Source organism: Microtus ochrogaster, unplaced genomic scaffold (assembly GCF_000317375.1).
Source record: "Microtus ochrogaster isolate Prairie Vole_2 unplaced genomic scaffold, MicOch1.0 UNK44, whole genome shotgun sequence".
NCBI lineage: Eukaryota > Metazoa > Chordata > Mammalia > Rodentia > Cricetidae > Microtus > Microtus ochrogaster.
The window spans coordinates 2,137,090-2,164,543 of record NW_004949142.1 but is presented as its reverse complement, the minus strand read 5'-3'; the positions used below and the strand labels follow the sequence as shown (position 1 = coordinate 2,164,543).

Here is a 27,454-nt window from a genome sequence, read left to right as displayed (position 1 = left end):
GTAGACCAGGCTGGTCTCGAACTCACAGAGATCCGCCTGCCTCTGCCTCCCGAGTGCTGGGATTAAAGGCGTGCGCCACCACCGCCCGGCTAGACTCTACTTTTTTGTTTGTTTGCAGTACCGAAGAGCAAACAGGGCTCTGAACACAACACTTGCGCTGGGCTACCCCTCCACCCGAGCGATCACTAATAAGGCACTGCTACAGACTCACTCTGGGAAGAAGATCCCCTGTGGTCTGAATTTGAGGTTACATCTATCTATCAGCAGACAAACATTTTTTTAAAGATACGTAAGATAATTAAAAGGGCAGGGAAATGGGGCTGGAAAAACCTTTCATTTTGAATTTAACTGTAGCCTACAACTACGATCAGTGTTAATGTTTACTGAGCACTCAGGCATGTCAGAACTCAGTAAGTACTCATACACTGGGTTCTTTCTTCAAGGATGGCTGGCCTCATCACTGGAGATTTCAAAGGTAATAAAACAGAGCACAAGAATTAGAATCGCAATGCCTAACTTTACATTCAGAAATCTTAAGCATCGTCTCAATATTTCTGTATTAATTACATCACAAAATCTTAGAAAATTTGAGAAAAGCTAGCAAATAGAGGCATTTAACACCTTCTTCTCCCACTCTCTAAAAAAAAAAAAAATCACAAAGGTAAGTAACCATGTTGCTTAATTTTTTAGAAATTGGACCTTAAGAGTACTTCCCAGGACCTGCCTATTTTAGTTTATCACTAATAAAGCCTTTCTCCAAAGTTTTAATGATGACAATTTGATGGGAGATGTAAGCTAGGAATAACTAACATGGAGTAGAGTACTTACCTTTGAGCTCCGTCATAATAATCCTGTGTCTTGCTAGAAGGCAGCACAGGGGCCTTTATAATTTTAGAGCACCAATTTGGAAAAGTGGCAGGCCCACTGAGGAGGACTCAAACACATGATCCTATCTCCTATCGCTATTAGTTACCCGTGCTGTACCAAAGTCAACAAATAGCTCTTTACAAATTTTAAATACTGGTCAGGAAGGCGAGATGAGCCTTTAACCACAGCAGGCTAGAGGCAGAATCAGGAGGATCACAAGTTCAAGGCCAGCATTGTTTTACAATTAACACCCTCTCTCGAAAAGAGAAAAGAGATAGGAAAGAAGGAATTTGAGCAGAGAACAGTTGGAGTTGTAAAGTAAAAATTTAAGACTTCTTTTGTGCTGTTTTGAGATTCTACAATTTGTAGAAAGACAAGAATATGAAGAAAGATGACATGGTCTACTTTTCAACAAAGCGAGTAACATTCTAACAAAAAACTCAAAAGTCATACATACTACTGTTCTTTTGTATTTAGAGACAGAAACATCTTTCTATGTAGCCCAGGCTGGCTTTAAATTCAAAATCTTCCTGCTTCTACCTCCTAAAAACGCAGGTCTCAGGCCTATGGCTTATGCTTAAGGTTCTTTTAATATGTAAAGTGCACTTCTAACTCAGGTGAAAGAATGAACTGACATGCATTTGTGAATGATACAGCTAAAGACCTTTCCAAACCAGGGCTCTCAAACATGTATTAGTGGACAGTACTCATCAATTTTCTGCAAGAAATTCATAATTATATGTATTATATATGTATATACATAATATATATATTATGCATGCATGTATATGTATGCACATATGGATACTAGGTTGGTATAAATTGTCTTTATCACCTCCTACCTTATTTTTTGAGACACGATCTCTCATTAAAACTGCTAATAAGTGAGGCTGGCTGGAAATCCTGGGATAATTCTGTCTGCCTTTCCACCACAGCAACTAACAGTGCAGGCTGCCAATCAGAATCCACAGTATCATGCTTGTGCTACAAGCGCATTACTCACTGAACAATCTGCCAATTCTCAGGATAAAAAAACTGGGGTGGAGTATTATGTGTCTAAGGTATATGTGCATGATAGAGGGTGTCTTCCCTAATCACTTCCCGCCTTACATATTGAGTCAGGGTCTCTCATCATTTTGGCTAGTCAACTTGCTCCCAGGAGTCCTGTCTCCTGGGATTACATCCGTGCCACTACACCTACCTGATTTTTCCATGGCTCTAAGAGATCCAACCCAGTTCTCATGCTTTCACAGCAAGTGCTTTACCATCTGAACCATCTCTTCAGATCCCCAAATTTTTAATTTTATATTTTATTTTGGTCATCTAAAAACAATTTAAGTATACATTTTGGATCTAGATGAGCTCTTTATAAATGTTTATGATAACCAGAGATGTAAAATGATTATAATTTGTGCTAAGCAAGAGTGAAATAGCTCATATATTTGAAAGTTTCCAATAGTTAACCTCAGCAACAGCGATCACACTTCTGAGTCTTTATTTTGGGGTGTTGTGTATTATAGGATATTCAACAATATCTTTGAATCCCACTCAACTCGATCCCCAAAGTATCACCTCCTAGACAAGGCAACCTGAAGTGTATCTAGACAACAATTGCCAAGTGCCCCTTGGGGAGTTATTTCCAAGCTGCTAACTCCTGTAACTGATAAGAGTGCTGAAGCAGATCAGTCAACATAAAGTATACAGGACAATGAATGAGAATGTCAAAATCTAAGAATGAACGCTATAACAATTTCTACTACACTTAAGTTGGCAGCTATGTCACTGAGGTATTAATGTCAATATGAATTTTATTGGTTCAGCACTTCTAAATATTTTGTATAAAAAAATCTTTCCTCTTAAAAAGCAACTTTGAGAGCTGGGGACAGCCCAGCAATCCTAACACTGGGTGGGTATATGTGGGGTAGGCAGAAGGGCCCATCCCAAGCTCAAGATCAGCTTGGTCTACATAGGGAGTTCCTGAACCATTTAGCAAGACCTTGCTTGTCTGAAAGCAATTTAAGTGAAGTAACTACCAAGAGTCCAAGAAGGTGGTCCTGGGTATTATAAGAAAGCAAACGGGGTAAGCCACAAGAAACAAGCCAGCAATCAGCACTTTTCCATGGCCTCTGAATCAGTTCCTACCTCCAGGTACCTGCCTGCTCGTACTTCCTTCAGTGATGAATTGTGACCTAGAAAATAAGCCCTTTCCTCCCCAAGCTGCTTTTGGTCATGGCGTTTCCCCACACAGAAACTCTAATTGAGACAAGAAGGGTTTGCTGTTACTAAGACACAGCATATCTACTTTGATTGTCATCAGGATTCAGTCATTTTCCAAGGAATATGGGATAACAAGATGACTTGCTGACAGGAAATAGTAACCAAACTCTTACACTCACAGGTTCAGAAGACCACAAGTCTAAAATGTTGAGAGAAGGAGAAAAACTGACATAAAGCTCTCTCAGTGGTCCTCGGCTCAATCGCCACATTAAAAACAAAAAATTAAAAATTAATCAAAATCACAAGCATTACCTAAGGTTTAAGAAACTCACAATTTATTATTTTACTTAAAATGGTGATGGAGTGGCAGGGAGAAGAGGGTATCTATGTTGGAACAGCTCCCATGGTAAATGGGAGCTAGTGTATCAGGTAGCCAAAAGTACAAACTGGTTGACACAAGAAACCCATCACACTCATAAACATCAACAGTTATAACAAGAATCTTTTTCCTTGACACCAAGTAGTTACTCCTTACCTGCTTGTGTGCATGATCGTAAGAGTTAATGTGGTTGTCAAATTCCTGGTGTTTCTGATACTGTTTATCACAGAGTTCACAGTAAAAGTTGGCTCTAAGATCTTCTAAGGCTTTGGCGATTGCCTTTTCTTTGTCAACGTAATCCTGTTAAGAATCACAAAATACAAACAAGACATAAACTCCATAGGATTTAGACAGCTATTACTCAAGCAGAAAGAAAAAAATAACTTTCCGTAAAATTCAATGGCACTGATAAATGCAGGATAAAACACAAGGGGCAATTTGGTAGGGTAACACTTTATATATGTATTAACAAGTGTTCAAGAGAGTGTAATTTTATTTCATTTTTGGCAATATGGTAGACAAAACCATTCTCTATTTTGTCCTTAACCAAAAACCAACTAGATTCAATATAAGGCACAATTTTAACCAGGCACAGTGTTGGTACATGCCCATAACACACTGTAGGCTGACAAGACTTCCTTGAGTTCAAAGCTATCCTTAGTACATAGTGAGTGCTAAGCTGACCAGGGCCTAGAGAGGGAGCTCAGATCCCCTGGAAATGGAGTTAGAGGCAGTTGTGAGTTGCCATGTAGGTACTGGGAATTGAATCCAGGTCCTCTTTGAGACTAGTGGGAGTCATTAACTGTTAAGCCATCTCCCCAGCACCATTATGTCACTATATTTTACTTTTAAACCAGTAACTGGAATAGAGCATATACTAAACAGGATTACTCAGCAAGAGAAGTAAGATCTATCCAAAGGACTCAAGGTTCAACATTAAAAAAAAAATTAATCAGTGTAATTTATCATAAAGAGAGGAAACCTGACATGATTATTCCCAGAACTCAAGAAAAAAAATAGTTTAAAACTGGGTGTGGGCCAAATGGCAGCAGCAGCACATGCCTTTAGTCCTGGCACTCAGGAGGCAGAGGCCGGCAGATCTCTGAGTGTGAGGCCGGCCTGGTTTACAGAGTTGAGTTCCAGGACAGCTGGAGTTAGACAGAGAAACCATGTCTTGAAACAACCACCACCACCAAATAAATAAATAGGCAAATTAAAAAAAATAAGAAAATAAAATAAAAGTGAGCTTAGAAAGCACTCAAATCTCAAAACACCAGCAAGAAATCTTCAAATTTTCCATTTTGTTTTTTAAAAGTTTCATTTTTTTAATTTCATATGTATGAGTGTTTATTTGAATGTCTTGAGGCTTCACCTACATGAAGTGCCTGTGGAAGCCAAAAGAGAGCATTCGATCCCCTAGAGTTATAGATAGTTATGAGATGCCATGTGGGTGCTGGGGATTGAACCCAGGTCCTCTGGGTGCTCTTAAGCACTGAGCTCTTTCTCTAGACATTAAAAACAATATTAAAAGTATTTGTTTTGTTTGTGTAATGTGGAGCATGCTTAGGTATGCTGAGTGTAAGAAGGTCAGGACAACCTTGGGTGCCTAGGCTCACCTTCTACCTTGTTTGGGGCAGGCCTCTCTTTTGTCACCAGTCTATATGGTCCACAAGCTTCCAGGGATCATCTTGTCACTGCCCCTATTTCTCCACCTGAGCACTGAAATCAGACACGCACTGCTACATCTGGCATTTTGTAAGATGACCTCAGTTCATCCAATTTTTGTAGTAAGTGCTTTACATAGTGAACCATCTCCTAAATACCTTTTTTCGTTACTGAGACAGTCTCATTGTGCGTCCCTAAGTGCTGTACTAGAACCTGTGACCTTCCCCCGCCAAGTGCTTGGGAATACAAGTGTGTGCTGTCATGTCTAGTACCTTGCTCTGCCTCTTAAATGCTAGGAAGACAGGCAGGCACCACTATGTCTGAATATCCTGGATTTCAGGAGTCCTTATAGGTATGCTATCACCTCAATCTTTGTTGTTTTTTCATCTTTAAGTCTGTAAAATTATAGCTATCTTATTTAATTTCTCTCATCTGTTATCTATCTTAACAATGGAAGAAAATAATAGATCTTTGGTTTCCAAGACTGACAAAGACTCTGACTAGTATATCCCCCCTTTCTCTTTTCCATACTAATGAAAAGTCTAGATACCTAGGCTAAATTTATAGGCACTTCAAAGCAATGAGATTTTGAAAGATCTTCAATAGGTCCTTGAGTAGGCAAGCTATGGCTTTACTTTCCCTTTAAATGACAGAACATATTTTTTTAAATCCCCCTTTCCCATTTTCAGCTTAAGTACAACAAAAACATCATTTCTGCATGATAACCTTAATAAGATCTATTTTTATCTTCTAATTTGCCCATTTTATGACAGAAATTGGACATACTATAATATCCTGAAAGGAAAGTTTCCTGAACGTTTATATGCTTGTTCCAAACTGCAGTTTGTTATGAATAGTCCCTTATAAAAAGAAACTACTGTGGACTAGAGAGATGGCTCAATATTTTAAAGCACTGGTTGCTCTTAAAGAGAATCAAGGTTTTGTTCCCAGATCCCAACATGGTGGCTCCTAGTCATTTGTAATTTCAGTTCCAGGGTATTTGAAGCCTTTTTCTGAACTCTGAGGACATCAGGCATACATGTGATCCCAGCATTCGGGAAGCAGAGGCAGAAGGATCTGTATGAGTTCAAGGCCAGCCTGGTTTACAAAGCAAGTTCCAGGATAGTCAGTGCTGTCACACAGAAAAACCCTGTCCCAAAAACCAAAAAGAATCCAACTTCATGCCCACATGGAGAAATAAAGAGATAAACCTGTGCTTCAGGGCTGAGTGTAATTACCAAAGAAAAAGAAAAAAAAATTTTTTTTAAAGATTTATTTATTTATTATGTACACAGTGTTTGGCCTCCATGTATGCCCGCATGCCAGAAGAGGGCACCAGATCTCATTACAGATGGTTGTGAGCCACCATGTGGTTGCTGGGAATTGAACTCAGGACCTCTGGAAGAGCAGTCGGTGCTCTTAACCTCTGAGCCATCTCTCCAGCCCCATTTTAAATATTTATTTATTTATACAATGTTCTGTCTGTGTGTATGCCTGCAGGCCAGAAGAGGGCACCAGATCTCATTACAGATGGTTGTGAGCCACCATGTGGTTGCTGGGAATTCAACTCAGGACCATTGGAAGAGCAGGCAGTGCTCTTAACCACTGAGCCATCTCTCCAGCCCAAAAATTCTTAAATTACAATAAAATACCTCATTCAGGATTGGTGAGATGGCTCAGCAGGGAAGGACACCTGTTGCCAAGACAGAGTCCGAGTCTGATCTCTGGGTGGAAAGAACCAACTCTGGGAAGTTGTTCTTTAGATTTTACGCACACTGTGGCATTACATAAAATGAATTCCTGCTCCACAAAAATACCCTCATCCTTTTCCTTTTTAAAAAGGAAAGCCTCCAAGGATTCCTACTCCCTTTTTTATTGTTTTGTCTGTTTTGCTGCTACTACTTGACTTCTTTGTATTTCCTACCTGGGACTAGTATTTTCAAACACAACACAATTTTCCAACACAGATTTTACTGCAGGAGAAAATAAAAAGTAACTGCAAACTGAGATTAATGCAAATCACCAGCAAATGTAGACAAATGCTATCACTCAAGAAACCTTTTTTTTTTTTTTTTTTTTTTTTTTTCGAGACAGGGTTTCTCTGTGGTTTTGGAGCCTGTCCTGGAACTAGCTCTTGTAGACCAGGCTGGTCTCGAACTCACAGAGATCCGCCTGCCTCTGCCTCCCGAGTGCCGGGATTAAAGGCGTGCGCCACCATCACCCAGCTTCAAGGAACCCTTTTCACCAAAAACAAACACCTCTTCTCTGTGTGGACATTCTCAAACAACAATGACTTTGCTCAAGGTACCTTGTACTTTTGTCTCAGCTCTTCTGTGTCTTCTTTTTCTACTTCTAGGACACGACGCCGTTCGGTAGCATCTTCGGCATAATCCAACTTGACAAAAATAGATATATTTATTCTTTTTCCTAAAGTGTCCCAGAATTAGCTACAAAAATATCATTTACATAAGCGTAATGCTGTGTTGGAAAGCAAGAAACTTATGTTTTCTCAGTCCTTAACCTCTTTCCTGACAGGTCTAACAGACCCAACTATTGATAACAAGACTTCCGTTGAATATTCACCACCCATATTTCAGATAATAAGACAGTATCGCGGACAATAGCTGTAACCAACTCTACATGGGCAGAGCTTCTACCACACAAGTGTTTTAAGCACAAAGCAACACTGTCTATTAAAACAAGTCCAGAGTCTGACCTGGTCTTTCTGTACGATACTAAGAAAACACATTGTTTACACCTCAGTTAAAACAGGGGGTAGTATTTACATCTTCTGTGCTTCAAAAATAGCACAAAATGAAAATATAAAATATATTTTTAGTTGATCAGAGAAAAATTAAAATTATGTTCACCTGATAAATATATGCTTATACTGATATAAGTTTGAAATGAAAGCCGATTTTATATATCCCATAAAATTAAATTTGCTTAATGAGACCACTTTTACCTCCATTTCCATGCGACCCATGCCCATGACATCATACTTGACAACGATTGGAATAGGGTCTGTTCTCCCTGTAAAGGAACACAGAATCAAGTTGAGGCATATAATTGGGCCAACAGCTCACTTTAAACATTAGGTTTGGGTGGTTAGATCTTGCCTTGGAGTGCAGAGACCAGAAAGCTACAGTGAACCAAACAAAAGCCATTCTCACAGCTTACATCCAATCCTTCCTTTCTTGGATTAATCCCAACCAACCATTTTTAGTTGACCTCTTAGCTGGAGAGAACTCCAGGTAACTATGGCAAAACTAAGCAAATGAATGGGGGAAATGTCAATGGCACCAGCAAGTTTATCACAAAAACTTTAGAAGTTTCTTTTTCTGTTTGTTTTTATAAGACTGTAGTCCAGGCTGGCCTCAAACTCACTATATAAGTGAGGATGACCTTGAAGCTCCCAAATATAGGGATTACTGACACCTTGACCAGCACAAGCTCTTAAAGGATCCCAAGTAGCAATGAGAACAAATTTCTGCCAACATCTCCTTGTCATCCCTTAAAACTGGTGATGAACATCTTAAATGCTTGAATGGGGGGAAAAGAGAACATTGAAAACAAAGGAAACCAATACAATTATAACTCAGTATGTTTATAAAAAATATTTTTCAAAAGATCTTTTCTAACCCAATGGAAATTTAAATAAAAACAACAGCTACTTGCCCTTAGGGACAAGATTGGTTTTATTTTAAAACTGGTGCCTGAGGTCGCATTCTGTAGAGTGAATTTACCACTGGCTAGGGATGGTTATTGGTAAGCTGTGAAAAGGACTAGTTGCGAAGAAAATTGACTTTCGACTAATTGATCTATGCTGGAGATTTTTTTGAAAATATATATTTAATCCACTCATAACCAGCCAAACAAAGCAAATGGGGCAGACAAGCACTTTACTACCATAGCTGTTTTACATCACAATTTGCGCTTTCATTGTGATGTAACTGAAAAGGACTTACCTTACCCAGGTACACCTTTAGTGAAAAAACACAATGTTTACTTCCCTCATCATTTCACTCAGACTGGTGTAAACAATTGTTTTTTTTTTATTTTATTTTTGTTGTAATACACGCGCACGCACACACACACACATATATATACATATATTATACCTTTGGGCAAGAAATTCAAGTTTTGTCAGGCTAAATCTTAGATATTATCAAAGAAAAAAATTTTAGAATAATTGGTTTGTTAGGATCCCAAAGAAAAAAGAAAATAACCAGCAACACTTGCATCTGGTCTATATATTTATGGAATTAGTATTTTTCATCTTTAAATCATACTGAAAAACAAACCCAGAAGCTTAACTACTTGTCAACAATATTCTATTATTGACACTCAGAAGTTTAACTGCTTATCAATAAGATCCCATTATTGTTTTTAATAAACAGAAAACAAGCAATTATCTTCATAGTTAAAAACAAAACAAAAACCCCACCCAAGTAATAACAAAAACTTTCTAGAGCACAGTCTTCTATTAGATCTTTCCCAGACTGCCAGTCAAATACGATGAAAGCACAGTACTCCTTCTGCCCAATGGTATAATAAATAAGCAGTGACTGCAATCTTTAGCAAAAGGACCAAGGTAAAGACAGGTTATAAAAATGACTTCCTAGGTGCAATATCACTTTCATAACGTCTCAATCAGGGATTTACCGGTAAAAACAAATAGTCCAATGAAACAATTGAAAAGAAACATCAAAGAAATTTATTTTAGAATATTTTTTGATTGGTCAGAATTTATTTTGGAAGAATAAACAACGTTTTGGTACAGATTGATTACCTCTGTAAACCCCTGTTTATAAATTCTGCATTAGTACTTTTGCCTTCTAAGGCAGTCAAAGTTTGTTTTAACTTATTTATAAATTGCAGTAGCAAGTGCTAGTGCCCATTACACTGGGGTGGGGAAATCAAGTTTTTTGACAGTATTAGAATTTAACATTCTAACTGATTCTTTTTGGCAGTTCTAACATAGATACATCCCTTCTTAACATTACTCTTCAATGAACAAGGATCAGACAAGTTGCATAAGGAAAGGAAAGGAAAATGAAAAGACCAAGCAGAAGGATGAGGCTACAACAGAGAGTAAGCCTAACATATTGGTGCACTGATGACAAAGGAATAATTCAGTCTGAAAATAAAAATTACCACTGCTAAGTTTACCATCACCACAACAAGTCCAGGATCATAACGCTGTAAAAAAGAAACACCGTCTGTTAGGCAGAAACCATGAGGGCAGGAAACAGGCCTTCTAGCAGGCAGACAGGATGGGGTAAAGTACTGGTTGGGTTTTGTCCCTCCCCCGACTTCAGTGAGGACAGAGGGAAGACATTTTGTGCTCCAGCAGCTGTTTTTGTACTGGTCAGGATGGGGTGTGAGATTTTTTTACTGCGACTTGAGAACGTGAACAATCTCCTCTTCAATAACACAGGGGTGGGGATGGGCTGGGATGTCAATCTGTTTAAAGGGAGAAAACTAACTCTAGCTTCTAATCTTTCATTTAACTTATTCATTCTGGCAAATCAGTATTCAGGGTGCAAGATGGGGCTCCTTAAATAAGTCACAGTAAAGAATGGATGGGATCAACCAAACACCGACCAGGTAATTTTTTCACAAAAGAACTATAAGGAGCCTGGCTGACGGGGCTTCAAGACCACTTCAAAATAGTTAACAGAAGTCTAGAACTGAACTCTGTTAAGAATGAGTTAAAACTCTAAGTAGCTCTGCTCAGATCTTTGCTTCCTGTTAAAAGACTTCATCACCAACATCTGTCCTTCACACATGACTATACCAACCTTTGAAAAAGAATTCCAGAAAACATCAACAAAAACAACAGCCTCAAAAGAACCTCATTTATAATTTCTCCAGAGTTAACTCATGGAAAAGATCCAAACTACAAAACAATCTGAAGATGAAATCACTGCCTACGTGATTTCATAACATTATTAAAGTGACTACACAACCAAGAAAAATCACCCAAGGAAAAATCACAGTGGGAAAAAGACACCAAAGAACATATGCAAGAAGGGGTGGTACCATTTTTTAAAAATCCCTTACTTCTTCATTTCTAGCCAATGACTGATCCTACCATAAAAAGTATCACTTAGAGGAGCTGGAGAGATGGCCCAGTGGTTAAGAGCACTGGCTGCTCTTCCAGAGGACCTGGTTTAGTCTGTACACACCCCTGTCTGTAACTCCAGTTCCAGGGTATCTGAGTTCCTCACACAGACACACATGCAAAACACAATGCACATAAAATAAATCATAAATCATAAAAATAACAGAATAAGTAACAATTTGTAATGATCAAAAATTTTTTTAAGGGCAAGCAGCAGTAGCCAAACTGTGTTCCCTCAAAGAGTCAACTTCTTTTTAAAACACTGAGCTAAATTCAGTTCAAAGTGTGGAACTTTTTAAAATTTAATTTCTATTATTAAAAACATGTTTGTTGTGTCTTTCACTAGGCCCAACTATAAGAAGATGAACTGTGGACAGTTAGCTGGCTCAGTGGGTAGAGCATTTGCCCTGGAAGCTGGTAGCTTGAGTTCTGGGATACACATTAAAGGAAGGAGGAGAGATCTACTCCACATTCAGAACCTACCTGGCTAAGTGAGCTTCCCGACCAAATAACCATACTTTCTAAATAAAAATGGTAAATGATGTTTTGCTAATAAACTGAAATTGTTTATGTTTTTCTTATTGTTTTTTTGTAGCAGTGGGTTTAAAATCCATGAACTCTCAATTGCTTTGTCACAAAGCTACAAGCTCAGCTCTAATGATCTAAGTTTTTATTTCCATTGTGTGTATCTATGCTCATAGATATGTTTGTGTATGACTGAACTTTGTATGTGTTTGAACTGGTATGTGGATTACTAAAGTTCAACCTCAGGTGTCTTCTCTGGCTTTCTACCTTATTTATAGAGACAATGTCTCTCAACAACCCCAGAGTTCTCAGACTGGCTAGTAAGCCAGCAAGCCTCAGTGATCCCTTTGTCTATTCTATCTCCATGTTTATACACATGGACTGGAATCCAAATTTTAGCAACTTGCAACACAAGCACTTTACTGACTTCATCTCCCAGCCACCCTTATGTGAATACTGTTTATATCAAAGAACTCCAAAAGAGCTAGGCATGGTGACTCACACCAGGAATTACCAGCACTTGGGAGGCTGTGGGATGAGAACTACAGCAAACCTGAGGTTAGCCTGGGCTACATAGTGAGTTCTAGGCCAGCCAAAGCTGGAGAGTGAGACCTGGTCTCAAAAGCAAAGCAAGGAGAACCACCACCACCACAACAAAGAATATGTTTACAAAGTGACAACCTGAACGCCATGGTTTTTTTCCAGATAGTGTTTCTCTGTGTAACAGCCTTGCTGTCCTGGAACTCACTTTGTAAACCAGGCTGGCCTCGAACTTACAGAGATCCGCCTGCCTCTGCCTCCTGGACACTGGGATTAAAGGAATGTGCCACTACTGCCCAGCTCCACTTCAATTCTAATGTCTAAATGGTAGAAAACACTTGGGGTGCTATACAGCTGACGCAGCAGCAGAAATTAGTATAAAAACCTTGACAACCAAATGGCTTCTTGCAGTTCTATCTCCTACCACTGGGGGTGTTAAGTGTTCCATAACCACAACGAAAAGCTCTTACAGTCAGGATCATTCTAAAACCACCGAAGACTTTCTAGTTTCATGTAAACCACTTTTCTTGTACTTTTCACTGTTATCCTCCCCAACACACACAACCATTAATTCTTCAGTACATCTTTTTAGGACTGTCCCCCCTAAAAGGTTGGGCTATAAAAATCTCAATTCTCCAAAAAGAGACAACTAAACAGTTAGAGCCTTCTTACAGCCTGTAAGTGGCAATTTTTAATTGTCAAGCTTTATAAATTTAAATTACTACACAGAACACAACTCTTACCACAGTCTTCACAAGGCTTTATTATCACCTGTATGTGCAAGTACACAGGTGCATGTGTTATGCACAGGTGCACATGTCTAAGAAGGCCACAAGACAACTTCCAGTATTGTTCCTCACGCACTATTCAAGCTGTTTTTTGAGAAAAGGTCTTTCATGGAGTTTACCATGTAGCCTATCTTGCTAGTCAGTCCAAAGGATCTACATGTCTCTGCTTCCCCAGCACTGGGACTACAAGGGTACCATGACCAGTTTTTTTGCAACCTCAGTTCTAAGGATCCAACTCTTTTTTTTTTTTTTTTTTTTTTTTTTTTTTTTTTTTTGGTTTTTCGAGACAGGGTTTCTCTGTAGCTTTGGAGCCTGTCCTGGAACTCCCTTTGTAGACCAGGCTGGCCTCGAACTCAGAGATCCACCTGCCTCTGCCTCCCGAGTGCTGGGATTAAAGGCGTGCGCCACCACCGCCCGGCAGGATCCAACTCTTAAAGGTCTTTCAAGTACTTTACTGAATCAACTATATACTCTGCTCAGAAATATTTTTGAAATGTGACCTTCTCCAGATATGGTGGCACATGTTTATAATACCAGTGCAGAGGCAGGAGGACTGCCAAGCGTTCCAAGTCAGCCAGGTCTACACATAGTAAGCTTAAAGTTGTCCAGGGCTATATAGTGAAACCTTATCTCAAAAACAAACAAAAAACAAAACATTAAAAACCTAATAGGCACATGGAGTTTCCTGTTTGAAAATAATCATCGGGGAAGCATTTCCCCAGGGTCAGCAGCACACAGTGAATAAATGATACAACTGTGGTCCAGGGGGACAGACTACTTCCCAAGCTAGCACCAGATCTTATCAGCATCAACCACCTGGTACATGTACATGTTTTGCAGGCATGAAAGATGGTAGTACATTGAATAATTAAGGAGTCTTGTGCTGAGGTTCCATGGACAGAACTACTGACACCAGGCAATGTGTAGCAGTATCAGAGTCCCTGCAAAGCAGCCCCAAGAGCTCATCACATGAAGGTGAAGCCTCCGCTGCAATGGAAACAATGGGAAAACCCTAGAGGAAAATTGCAGGCATGGAATGGAGCTGGCCCAGAAAGGCTGTGTGCTCTCTAAGAGGCAGACCTGCAGCAGCAGGTTACTTAAGCACTCTGGAGCCCAGATGATTCTGTCATAAGCCCCAGCCACTGGACCTGGATTTTCATGATTTGTTCCAGCCTTTCTTTGCTGTGCCCTCATTTCTCCCTTTAGTCTTGGAAGACCTTTTGGACTTCTGAACTGTGGTATGATTGTTAAAAGACTATGGGGACTTTTAAGAGATGGACTAAATACATCCTTGATTATGAGTCTTTAGGAATCAGGGTGGACTGTTATGATCTAAAGTAATGTGTTTGTAGCTGACAAAACAGTTCAGCAGGTAAAATGTTTGCTGTGAAGCCTGACTATGTGAGTTCAATCCTTGGAACCTACGTAAAAGTGAAAGGAGAAAACTAACTCCATAAAGTTGTCCTCTAACTACACACACGCCACAGCATTCAAACATACACACCACACTCATGGCCGGGCACCGTAGTGGTGCAGGCCTTTAATCCCATCACTCAGGAGGTAGAAACAGACAGACACACACACACACACACACACACACACACACACACACACACACACAATCTGGATTTCTAGATTATTTTTAAAAATTCAGATTTTTGTCAGGTATAACTGTGCATGTCTTAATCCCAGCACTCAGGAAGCAGAGGCAGTCAAGAGTCCTCTGAGTACAGGTCAGTCAAGTCTACATTGGGAGAGTCTATGTTAAGGGGAAAAGAAAAAACAAACAAATGAAAAAAGAACTAAAAAAAAATCATCATGTGCCTGAACTGGGTGGTGGTGGTGCATGCCTTTAATCCCAGCACTTGGGAGGCAGAGGCAGGTGGATCTCTGTGAGTTTGAGACCAGCCTGGTCTACAACAGCTAGTTCCAGGACAGCTAGGGTTGTTACGCAGAGAAACCCTGTCTCAAAAAACCAAAAAAAGAAAGAAAGAAAAAAAAAATCATACATCACTTGGAGGCAGATGCAGGTGGACCTTTGCAAACTCAAAGTCAGTATGGTCTACTTAATGAGTTTCATTCAAGACAGCCAGGGATACCTAGAAAGACCCTACCTCAAAACAAATGGACAACAAATCAAATTTGCAGGACACAGGTGGTAGGTAAATGCCCCAAATCCCCATACTCTGGCTGCTGGGGCAGGAGGATTTTGATTTGAGGCTATTTCAGGGTACAGAGTGACACTGTTCACAACTTCGAAAAAGGAAAAAAAGATCCTTATGTGCATAGGAGATATTACATGTTTTCTTTTCTAAATAATATCCCCTGCTACTTATGTTGGTAGTAATCTTTTCATTCTTTGTTGCTGGAGATAACTTTGATATGTAACCCAGGCTGCTTCTGAGTTTTTTATTCTCCCTATTGCAGTTTGATAAAACTGAGATGATGATGATGATGATGATGATGATGATGATTTTTGCTTTTCAAGATAGGTTTCTCTGGGGGCTGGAGAGATGGCTCAGAGGTTAAGAGCATTGCCTACTCTTCCAAAGGTCCTGAGTTCAATTCCCAGCAACCACATGGTGGCTCACAACCATCCGTAATGGGGTCTGGTGCCCTCTTCTGGCCTGCAGGCATACACACAGACAGAATATTGTATACATAATAAATAAATATTAAAAAAAAGAGATAGGTTTCTCTGTGTAGCTCCAGATGTTCTGGATCAGGCTGCCTGAAACTCAGAGATCCTCCTGCCTCTGCCTCTGCAGTGCTAGAACTAAAGGTATGTGTCACCACTGACAGCTAAATTATACTTTTTACTTGGTGTTCTAATCTTCCTGAGAATTTGGGGTATGGTTCAGTTGGTACAGTGTTTGCCTAGCACACACAAAGCCTTGGGATTGACCCCCAGCAATACATAATCTGTAATAAACTGTAATCTCAACACTAGATTAGCAGAGGCAAAATAATCAGAAATTGTTTAGAGGCATCTTCAACTACACACTAAGTATGACTCAAGGAAGCCTTGGCCACGTGAGTCTATCTAAAACCTACCAAAGGGGGGGGGGGGGGTGAAGCAAGCAAACTGCAAACCTGATGACCTGAGTTCAGTATCTGATAATCAATTGAGGAGAAAAATAATCTCTTCAGGTTGTTCTGACCTACACACACACACAACACATACAGATAAATGTAATAAAAAATATAAATAAGATTAATAATAGCGAATGTTTCTTATGGAAGAAACATCAACAATCCATAGGTATCTGTTTCATATACCTACTAGCAAATACAGTTGACCAGATGTGAAATAGTTGCTTGCTTCAATATTCTTGTAACTTGAGATTTCTGCATGTTGAATTGTTAAACAAACTGAAATTCTAAGTTAAGTTGTTCAATTCTTTAGTTGTCACCATCATATACCTGTATGTTTTGTCTGTCTCCTCATCAGCTCTAAGTAGGCATGGGTTATGATTTACAGTTCTAGTCTCCTCACCCCCAGGTTTGTGTCATATAGCCAGGACAGCTTGCTTAGGAACCTTCTGCCTTGGCCTCTGAAGTGCTGGGATCACAGGACCACCCCTACCTGCCCAGCTCCTAACTTATCCTCCCCTTCCCCCTCCAACTTACAAGTATTCATTTATTTCTTTATTGGTGGTGGTGGTGGTGAATGTCATGGTGTGTACATGAAGATCAGTGGTCAACTTGCAGGAGTCAGTTCTCTCCTTCCACTATGGGTCATGGGTGTCAAACTCAGTTTGTTAGGTTTGACAGCAAGCACAATTACCTACTGAGGCATTTCACTAGCTCCTGATCTTCCTTGAAGAATTAGTGTAGATCTAGGCTATTCTGTCAGTAAATATACATACAATAAAAACCATGAAAGTATCAACAAACAACATGCAAAAGTACACTAATTACTAATCTTTAGAAACTTAGTTTAAGAAGGGCAAAAGAAATACACAAATAATAAAAATTATACATGATGGAACACTAAAAATCACACAGAAAATAAAACATAAGAAAAAAATTAAGGAGGAAACTAGGCACAGTGGCTCACACCTATAATTTCAAAACTCAGAAGACAGAAAAACACCTCAAGTTTGAGGCCCACCTGTCTACACTGTGAGACCAGGTAAAGGTACTTGCCATCAATCTGACAACCTGAGTTTGATCCTCTACATGGTAGAAAGAGAGAGCTAACTCTCAAAAAGGGCTCTGTTACACAGACAAACCCTCTCTCAAAAAACCAAAAGGAAAAAAAAGAAAGAAAAAAGTTAGTTTGTGAAGTTTTTTTACTACTTAATTCAGCGTGTAGCTTCTAGTGAATTTATATTGAGGGAACATATGATCACTTCAAATTTCCAAAGAAAACATCATATTCAGAGCCATTTCCAAACTGTTGGAGAGTAAGGTAGATAACTGTCCTGTATTACAATTCTATCATCAAAGTTGAAGGATCCAGCAAACTGTTTAGGCATACATCATATAGCACACTGATTAAAGGCATAGGTACACACACACACACACACACACACACACACACACACACACACACACCCAGGAAGTGGAGGCAGAAGACCTGCAGTTCAGGACCAGCATAGTTCACACAGAGCCACGGGAAAACCTTATCTCAAAAAACAAGAGGGGGGGGGAAGGGCTGGAGAGATGGCCCAGCAGTTAAGAGCACTGACTGCTCTTCCAGAGGTCCTGAGTTCAATTCCCAGCAACCACGTGGTGGCTCACAACCACCTATAATGAGGTCTGGTGCCCTCTTCTGGCCTACAAGCAGGATACTTTATGTGTATATATCTTTAAAAAAAAAAGAGAGTTAATTTTCTGATCTGAAAAATGGGAATTTTATCTCAGAGACATAAGAATACTACGATGTTTATAGGCTAGTCCAGCTAGCCTGGTGTATACAGAGGCAAAACTACCTTTGCCTCCATACACATGCCCCACACATAAAACACACACACATCATCATCCAAGATTTTCCTAAAAATTAAACTAATCAATAAAAATGATCTCTAAAAAATATTTCATTTATGTTGGGCATTGTGCACACATCTTTAATTTCTAGCACTTGGGAGGCAGAGGTGGATGGATCTCTTTCAGTTTGGGGCCAGTATGGTCCCAGGGCAGCCAGGCCCGACTCTAAAAAACGAATGAGTTGGGCAGTGGTGGTGCATGCCTTAATCCTGGCACTGAGGAGGCAGAGCCAGGAGGATCTCTGTGAGTTCAAGAGCTAGTTCCAGGACAGGCTCCAAAGCTACAGAGAAACCCTGTCTTTAAAAACAAAAAGAGCTACAGAGAAACCCTGTCTTGGGAAAGAAAGAAAAGAAAAAATAAATAAAAAAAGAACAAACAAAAAAAATGTTTTTCCATTTAGTTAGCCAGCACAGTGGTATACGCCTGTGATTTTGGCATTTGAAGGTAGGGGCTTAAGGATCGGGAATAGAATGTCATCTTTTACCATACAACAAGCTTTGAGGCCAATCTGACCTACTTGAGTACCTGCTTCACAGACAAAACTGTAATTATTCTTCCAAATGAATTTACCTTGATAATATCCAAACTGCTTCTATAACTAAGTCACTTCTTCTCCCCCAACCCCCACATGTGTCTGCATCAGAGGTAATCCCCAGGTTGTTCATAAGGTGCCATCTACCTTGTTTTTAGAGACAGGGTCTGGTTCTCTGTTTGGCTTGGAAGCTGCAGGGTTATCTAGGATGGCTGGCAAGCTGCCAGTTTCTGCCTCCCTGGATGAGTTTACAAGTGTGCACCACCATGACTGCCTTTTTCACAGGTTCTAGGGATCAAACTTAGATCTTCATAATTGCGTGACAAACTCTTTACTAACTAAGCTATTTCCCCAGCTCCACATTCTTTTCTACGTAACTAAAAAATACAAAGTAAAATGATAAAAACAAAAATTACCTACTTTCACTTGTTCTCAATTTCAATCTAAAATTATTATTATGCCATGAACTTACTACATTAATTAATATCTTCACATACCCTCCAATTTTTTTGGTGGAGACAAGGTTTCTCTGTGTAGCTAGCCCTGTCTGTCCTGGAATTTGCTCTGTAGACCAGGCTTGTCTCGAACTCCAGAGATCCTCTTGCCTCTTTCTTTCCTTTTTTTTAAATATTTATTTATTTATTATATATACAATATTCTGTCTGTATGTATGTCTGCAGGCCAGAAGAGGACACCAGACCTCATTACAGATGGTTGTGAGCCACCATGTGGTTGCTGGGAATTGAACTCAGGACCTTTGGAAGAGCAGGCAGTGCTCTTAACCACTGAGCCATCTCTCCAGCCCCCTTGACTCTGCCTCTTTCAAGTGCTGGTATTAAAAGTACGCACCACCACTGCCTGGCATATCCTTTAAATTTTAATTTTTATCACTTTTCGTTATATGTATCTGTGGATACATGCACATGAGGCCAGCAGTGTCTGAATCCCCTGGAGCTGGAGTTACAAGCAGTTGTGAGTCACCTGATAGGAGTTCTGGGAACCAAAACACAGTTTTCTTTAAGAGCAGACAGAAAAAAAAAAAAAAAAAAAAAAAAAGAAAGCAGACAGAATATGTATGCTGTTAAATACTGAGTCATCTCTCTAGCTCCTTGATGTACTCTTTAAATATGATGATCTCTATAATGAAAAACAATCTTTTCCATTATATTCTTTCTCTCTACAGTTCACCGCTCCCCTCCTATTCTTCTGCAATTCCTTTCTTTCTTAATTTTATTACTTTTTGCTGTTGTTTTTTGAGACAAGGTCACCAGGTAGTTCTGGGTGTCCTGGAACTCATGGTGATCCAATTCTCAAGTGCTGGGATTAAAGGCATGTGCCACTAGGCTGGACCCATTCTCATATACATACAAACACACACATAAACACACACATAAACACACACACACACACACACACACACACACACACACACACACACACACACTGATTTTTAGAGACAGGGTTTCTCTGTAGCTTTGGACTCTGTAGACAATGCTGGCCTCCAACTCACACAGATTCACCTGCCCTGCCTCCCAAGTGTTAAAATTAAAGGCATGCGCCACCACCGCCAGGCATTAAATTTATATATTTTTAAAATTTTATGTATATGAGTGCTTTGCCTGAATGTGTGTATGGGTACCATGTACATAGCTGGTGTCTACAAAAGTCAGAGGAGAGGGCTGGATCCCTGGAACTGAAGTAACATAGTCACTAGGTGCTGTGAACTAAACCCTGCTCCTTTACATGGGGAACAAATGCTCTTCTCTCCAGCCTCCCTCCACCTTCTTTTTAGCTTTAAAATTTAGACCTCCTAGGGCTGGAAATATGGTTCAATGGCTAAAAGTACATACTATTCTTCCAGAGGACTGGAGCCTATAATTCTGGCTCCAAGGGATCCAACACCCTCTTCTGACCTCTACTGGGAGCCCCACACATGTGGTATATAGTCTCAAAGAAACACATATATAAACAAAAATAAAAGTAAATCCTAATTTGTTTTAAGATTTGTTTGTTTTATTTGTGTCAGTGTTTTGCCTGTATACACATGTGCACCATAGCTAAAGGTCAAAGGCATTAATTAGATCCTAGGAAGTGGAATTACTGACGGTTGTTAGAACCACCATGTAGATGCTGAAAAGTAAACTCGGGTCCTCAAAAAAAGCAACGGGTGCTCTTTGTCACTGAGCCATCTCTCTTACCTCTAAAAACAAATTGAAAAAAAAAAAATTAGGCCAGGCAGTAATTGTGCCTGCCTTTAATCTCAGCACCTGGGAGGCAGAGGCAAGTGGATTTCTGTGAGTTCGAAGCCAAACTGGTCTACAGAGCTAGTTCTAGGATAACCAAGGCTATACAGAAAAACTGTCTCAAACAAAAGCAACACACACACACACACACCAAACAACAAAAATAGACTCAAGAATTCTAATTTTTACTTACTATCTAGTTTATCACTAACTACTAAGAAGATTCTACTAAGAGGATTAAAGATAGCCAGATGTGTTCGTTTACAACTATAATCTTAGCACTCAGAAGGTTATGGCAAAAAGGTTACAAGTTCAAAGCCAGTCAGGATTTTGCTTTTAAAAGGCTCTCAGAGCCGGGCGGTGGTGGCGCATGCCTGTAATCCCAGCACTTGGGAGGCAGAGACAGGCGAATCTCTGTGAGTTCGAGGCCAGCCTGGTCTACAAGAGCTAGTTCCAGGACAGGCTCCAAAACCACAGAGAAACCCTGTCTCGAAAAAAAAAAAAAAAAGGCTCTCAGAACCTGAATCTTACTAAACATTAACTCAGAAATTACTAAGATTAGGCTTGTCTTTAACAAATGTACTAATAAGACCTACTTAGATCACCAGGGAGTGGAATTGGTGCTTCTTAAACTACATGAGAGCTCTGTGTAATCTAAAGCTATGGAGACAACATTGGTCTCAAACTACAGGCCTCATACTGGAAATCATGACTCTAACTTCCAGAGGCTTGGGTCACAACACACCCCAGACTAGGCACAAGCCTTCCTGACAGTGCATACCTTGCTTTGTGATTCAGAGGAGCTATGTTTCCTGACCTCCCCCATTCCATTCCTATTTTCAGTATCAGCTTTTTCTGAAAGGAAAAAGGGTATAAAGTAGATTTAAAGTCATGCTTAAATTGAGATGGCAGATACTCGGTAGCTGTGGGACTTTTCTAAAATGGTTTCAGTTTATAAAATGAGCATACTTAACTTGGCCCAGTTGCTCATATCTATAATACAAGGACTACGAAGACAGGGCAGCAGGGTAACTGAGAGCTGGAGGTCAGCACCGGCTACACAGTGAAACCTCATCTCAAAACAACCAAATGAGCCAGGCACGATGTGATACTCACCTGTGATCGATCCCAACATTCAGAGGCTGACCCAGAAGGATCAAAAAACCTGTATCTGGGCTGAGTGGTGGTGGCACACACCTTTAATCTCAGCACTTGGGAAGCAGAGACAGGTGGATCTCAGTGAGTTCGAGGCCAGCCTGGTCTACAAAGAGAGATCCAGGACTGCCAGAAATGTTACACAGATAAACCCTGTTTCAAAAACACCAAAACCAAACTAAACCAAAAGGAAACAAAACACCACCAACCAACCAAAAAAGAAAAAAAAAAAAAAAAAGCAAACCCGAAATCTGTCACAATACTATGTAGAGAAAACTGATCAATAGTGATGGGGAGATAAACAAATTGGTGGAGCGCTAGTCTAACACACAGAAAGTCCTGGTTTCAATCCCTAGCACTTATAAGACTGGTATGGTGGTGCATACCCATAGTATCTGCACTGTTTACAGGAGGAGGATCAGGAATTCAAGGTCATTCATGGCTATATAATGACTTTGAGGCCAGACTCTCTGAGACTTTGTCTCAAAAAAGTGGAAGTAGGGGGCTGGAGAGATGGCTCGGAGGTTAAGAGCAACAGTGTCCACTCTTCTAGGGGATTGAGGTACAATTCTCAGTACTCATATGGCAGCTCACAACTGCCTGTAACTCCAGTTTCAGGGTATCCAACACCTTCATACAAACATAAATAGAGGCAAAACACAAATTTGCATAAAATAAAAATAAATGAATCATTAAAACAAAAAAAGCAGAAGGAGCCAGGCGTGGTGGCACAGATCTTTAATCACAGCATTTGTCCTTAATTTTAGTACTCGGGAGGCAGAAGCAGGCAGACCTGAGTTCAAGGCCAGCTTGGTCTACATAGTGAATTCCAATATAGCCAGAGCTATGTAGAAACACCCTGTATCAAACACCACCACCACCCCAGCACACATGCCCAAAAGAAAAAAAAAAATCAGAAGGAATGAAAACAAATCAGGGCTGGGAAGAGGAGGGCTCAGTAGGTAAAACACTAGCCATGTAAGCATGAAAGCCTGAATTCAGTCCCCAGGACCCAAAGAAAACCAGATACAGTGATGGCTACTGAAACCCAACCCAGAAACTCTTGGGTCAGCTAGCTTAGAGTACACAGCACATCAGGAGAAAAAGAGAAAAAAGAAGAGACCCTGTCTTAAAAAGGAAGAAGTAAAAACTAATTCCAGAAAGTTGTTCTCTAACCTCCAGGTGTGCCATGTACAATGTGCCTGAATATGCACGAATGTGCACACATACACTCAAACTAATTAACAAAAAGCTTGCAGAAGTATAAGTTTTTTCTTATGAAGTTAGTGAAAATGGGGGTGCAGTAGTGGCAGTGGTAGAACACTGTGTCACATGCCACAGATAAAAATGTCAGCACCAGACAGTCTCCCCAGTACCTGTGCCATAGTGCTAACTATCTAGGAGACTAAGGAAAAGAGGATCTTTTGAACCCAGGAGTTCAAGACAACCTGGGAAACACAGTAAGATGCAATTTCACTATTAATTAATTTAAAATTTTTAACCAGCTACCATGAAGATATGGATTCAATGACCAACACTGCCAAAATAAATAAAAATTTGATGTGTATGTACATGCACACCAGCACAAGGGTTTCAACTTTTAGAAGATGCACTAAAGAGCAATTCAAAATCTCGTGCCTTCACAAATACAAATACAGAAGATAGTCATGTGTTCACACAGAATGAAGAATGCCTCCACTTAATACCTAAGCTGTGGATGACGTTCCCTTTAACACAGTTCTCAGGAAACATGATATTCCAACACTTACCTTCCAGTGTTGCAACTAAAGGCATGCACCACCATTCCTGACTTAAAAACAGTAATTCTTGAGCTGGTGAAGCTCTAGAACAAGTCAGGCAAGATGGTACCTACCTGTAATCCCAGTACTTTGGGAGGCTGAGGCAGGAAGAAACCCCAGGTTTCAGGTCAGTCTACTACACAGTGAATTCCAGGCCAGCCTCGAGTATAAAGTGAGACTTTAACATAAAGACTTCAAGATAAGATTAAGATTTTAAGATATAAGCAAAACTAAAACACATAGAAGATTAAAGCATAGACATTAAGAGACTAGTAGACCTAATATATACAAGTCACATTAGAAACTAGGGTCCAATACTGGAAAACAGACTGGCAAGATGAAAGTAACCCAGGTAATGATATTCATAACAGACCTGAAATGGATTGCTTCTAATTCAGTTAAAACATCTAAATACGGAGTTAGAGATGGTTCTGTGGGAAAAATGCTTGCCATGATCTCTGGGATCCATATGGGAGGAGAGAACCTACTTAAGCTGTTCCCTAACATACATGCATGCAAGCAGGAATGCAGGCACACAGCAAATAAATAAATAAATAAAATTTAAAGGAAAAAAAAAAAAGTCTAACAAGATGACCCTGTGGGTAAAGGCACCAAGGCCAAGCCTGACAACTTGAGTCTGATCCCCATGACCCACACTGTAGAGAGAACCAACTCCCACAAGTTGTCCTCTGATTTCCATATGCGATGTATGTACCACCCCCAAACTATAAACAGATAAATGTACTTTAAAAAAAAAACATTTAAGATATCTAAAGATGGACCCAGGTAGGAGCACCAATGTGTGCTTGTAATACCAGCACTCAGAAGGCAAGGTAGGAGCTACAGGGCAAGATCCAATCACAAAACCACAACACTGCTCCCTACCCAAATGAAGTACTTCTATACAAACGTAACTGAAAATCCTTACTCTCAAGAAGACCAAAGCAATATTCAGGAAAGTCATATTCTTAATTTTGTTCAAGAAGAAAGTGCACAAAGTCAGGTATGGTAGCTAACTCTGACAATCCCAACAAAGAACTTGACTAGCTGAATCAAACACAAAGGAAAGATAATATAATAATACAACATCCAGTTTACAAAGCACAATTTTTTACAAAGTACAATTTTATGTCCGGATACAGAGAACAATTTATCTTAGCATCAACATGCCCTATCTTCAACCTAGCCAGTGTCCACTACCTATACTGGAGCACCAAGGAGTACGGAGCCACCTGTAAAAGCTTTGCATGGGCCGAAATAGCATTTCAACTTTTGAACAACAACAATAACAAAAGTTTAAGAGATCATGTTTAAGTTTTAGTGAATGGTTATATGTTCAATATGTTAAGAGCCCTAAATTCAAATAATAAAAGTTGACAAGTGAAACTAAAATTTACAATATGTGAGCCTAGAATTCCTACAGTGAAAGTATGATACCAAGAAGCATTACCATTTTATTAGAGTAACGGGCTTTCTTCTACAACTACTACTCACAGCAAAGACTTAGAACAATGAAAAAGTCTGTTAAAATTACCTAAATGTACTATTACTATGGTCTATTCTAATCAAATACTGTTAACTGGAGAAAGTTCCAAAATCCAGCATAATACCTGTACATTGTTGAATATGATAATAAGAAATAAGCTATTCCTGAAAATAACTCAACCCTTAATCTTTATTTTGTTTTTCGAGAAAGGTTTTTCTGTGTAACAGCTCTGGCTGTCCTGAAACACGTTTTGTAGAACCTGATTGGCCTTGAACTCACAGAGACAACCCGAGGACACTTAATCTTTAAAAGTTTTTTTATTAGCTATTTTCAAAAGGTCAGCAATGTAAATATACTTAACACTACTAAACTACACCCTTAAAACGGCCAAGTGAAGCCACCCAAGCAGTCAAGAGGACAGAGGCCAGGGCTACATTACATAGGCCCTGTTTCAAAAGAACAAACAAACAGCAAAGCAAGAAGTTAAAACAGAGGAAGCTTGGGATGCAGCTCTACCGTAGAGCATGGACATAGGATATATGAAGTCCTGGGATGGATACTCAGAACACAAAACAAAGAGGAAGACAGGAAAAGGAGAAAGACGTTATTATAGAAAAATTAGTTGTATGATTTATCACAACTGGACTAGAAAAGAGGCTGGGTGTGGTGGCAAAAGTGTGTAATTCCTACATTTAATAGGCTGAGGCTGCAGGGTCACACAGTTCAGGGCCAGCCTGGGCTAAAAGGAGGCCCTGGTCCATCCTCACCTCCAAACCAAGAATAAGAAAGCAAACAAGTAACAAATAAAAGCTGTAATCTCAAAATTTAAGAAACAGAGGCAAGAGGATTGCTATAAAACCAAGGACAGAGTCTACATATCAAGTTTCAGACTAGCCATATAATGAAATCCTGTCTCAAAAGAAAAGAAAAAAACTGCAAATAAGCTCTAAATTTCCTTTCCATTTATGTATTTATGAGTTATTGTGGGTTCATTAAATGCATGTTACAACGCAGCTGGAGATACAACACCAATAAAATCTAATTCATTTTTTCACAAAGACTGAAATGGGCATGGTATTATGCACTTATACTTTTAATACCTAGGAATCTGAGGCAGGAGAACCATGGGATTTTGAGGCTACCCTGAGTAATATCTATCTCAACAAAACAAAATAAATAAAATACAAAACCCAGACCCCATAGATCTTTTTTTTTTTAAAGAAAGTAAAAACTTAAAGAGAATTAAATTAAAAGTCAATAGAGTTCTTTTTAAATCCCAACACTGGGGAGGCAGAGACAGGTGGATCTCTGAGCTAAAGATCAGCCTAGTCTACAGAGCAAGTTCCAGGACAGTCAAAAAAAGAAAAAGAAAAATAGAAAAAAAAAGACTAAAAACAAGAACTTTTAAAAAATGTATTATGTACACAGTGTTCTGTCTGATATATGCCTGCAGGACAGAAGAGGGCACCAGATCTCATTATGGATGGTTGTGAGCCACTATGTGGTTGCTGGGATTTGAACTCAGGAAAAAATAATTTTAAAAGCAGAGCTAGGAATGTAGCTAGCTCATTGGCAGAATGTGTAGCCAGCATGCATGAATTCTCCAGTTTAATCCATAACACAAACAAACCAATAGTTGTTTGTTAGGGTTTTGGTTTAGATTTTCTGAGACAGAGTCTCACTAGGTAGCCCAGGCTGACCTCAAATTTCTGCCTCTACCTCCCAAGTTCTGGAATTATAAACACGCATTACCACAGTTGCCTGGCAAAGTAAGTCTTACTAAATGAAAGATTCTAACACTCCCTGTTCTCTTGCTCATCTTAACAAATGGATTTAGACTTCAGCATTCATGTGAAGAGTCATTTCCAAAATTCAAAAGCTTTTTATTGGCACAATTATCTTCAAACCTCCCTTTATCTAAAGCTCTTTATGGCCAAACGCAGTTTCACCTTATTTTTCAGATATCATTCACATCGAATCTATAACCATTAATAGTTTCAAACAAGAAAGAACTAAAATGTAAATGCAGCTGGTTGCTTTCCAATCGCGCGCTCAGAAGCAAACATGTCAGTATTTGGGGCTTACCGAACACTAGCATAGTTTAAAGGGAAACTACAACAGAAACTTTTTTTTTTTTTG

At 39.5% G+C, this 27,454-nt stretch overlaps 1 protein-coding gene across 7 annotated transcripts in view; it reads right to left on the bottom strand.

The window, feature by feature from the left end:
- Positions 1-27,454, bottom strand: part of Gpatch8 (G-patch domain containing 8) — a 73,911-nt gene that overhangs the window by 21,716 nt on the left and 24,741 nt on the right. For 4 of the 7 annotated variants that reach the window (XM_013354433.2, XM_005369103.3, XM_005369102.3 and 1 more), the window contains 3 exons: positions 8,094-8,161; positions 7,437-7,523; positions 3,620-3,763 (listed from right to left, as the gene is read on the bottom strand). In XM_013354433.2, the coding sequence (XP_013209887.1) occupies positions 3,620-3,763; positions 7,437-7,523; positions 8,094-8,120 (258 nt within the window). In that variant the 5' untranslated portion in view covers positions 8,121-8,161. Of the gene's footprint in view, positions 1-3,619; positions 3,764-7,436; positions 7,524-8,093; positions 8,162-10,285; positions 10,331-21,656; positions 21,731-27,454 lie in introns of all 7 variants that reach the window. The other 3 variants (XM_013354434.2, XM_013354438.2, XM_013354435.2) reach the window with 2 other exon arrangements.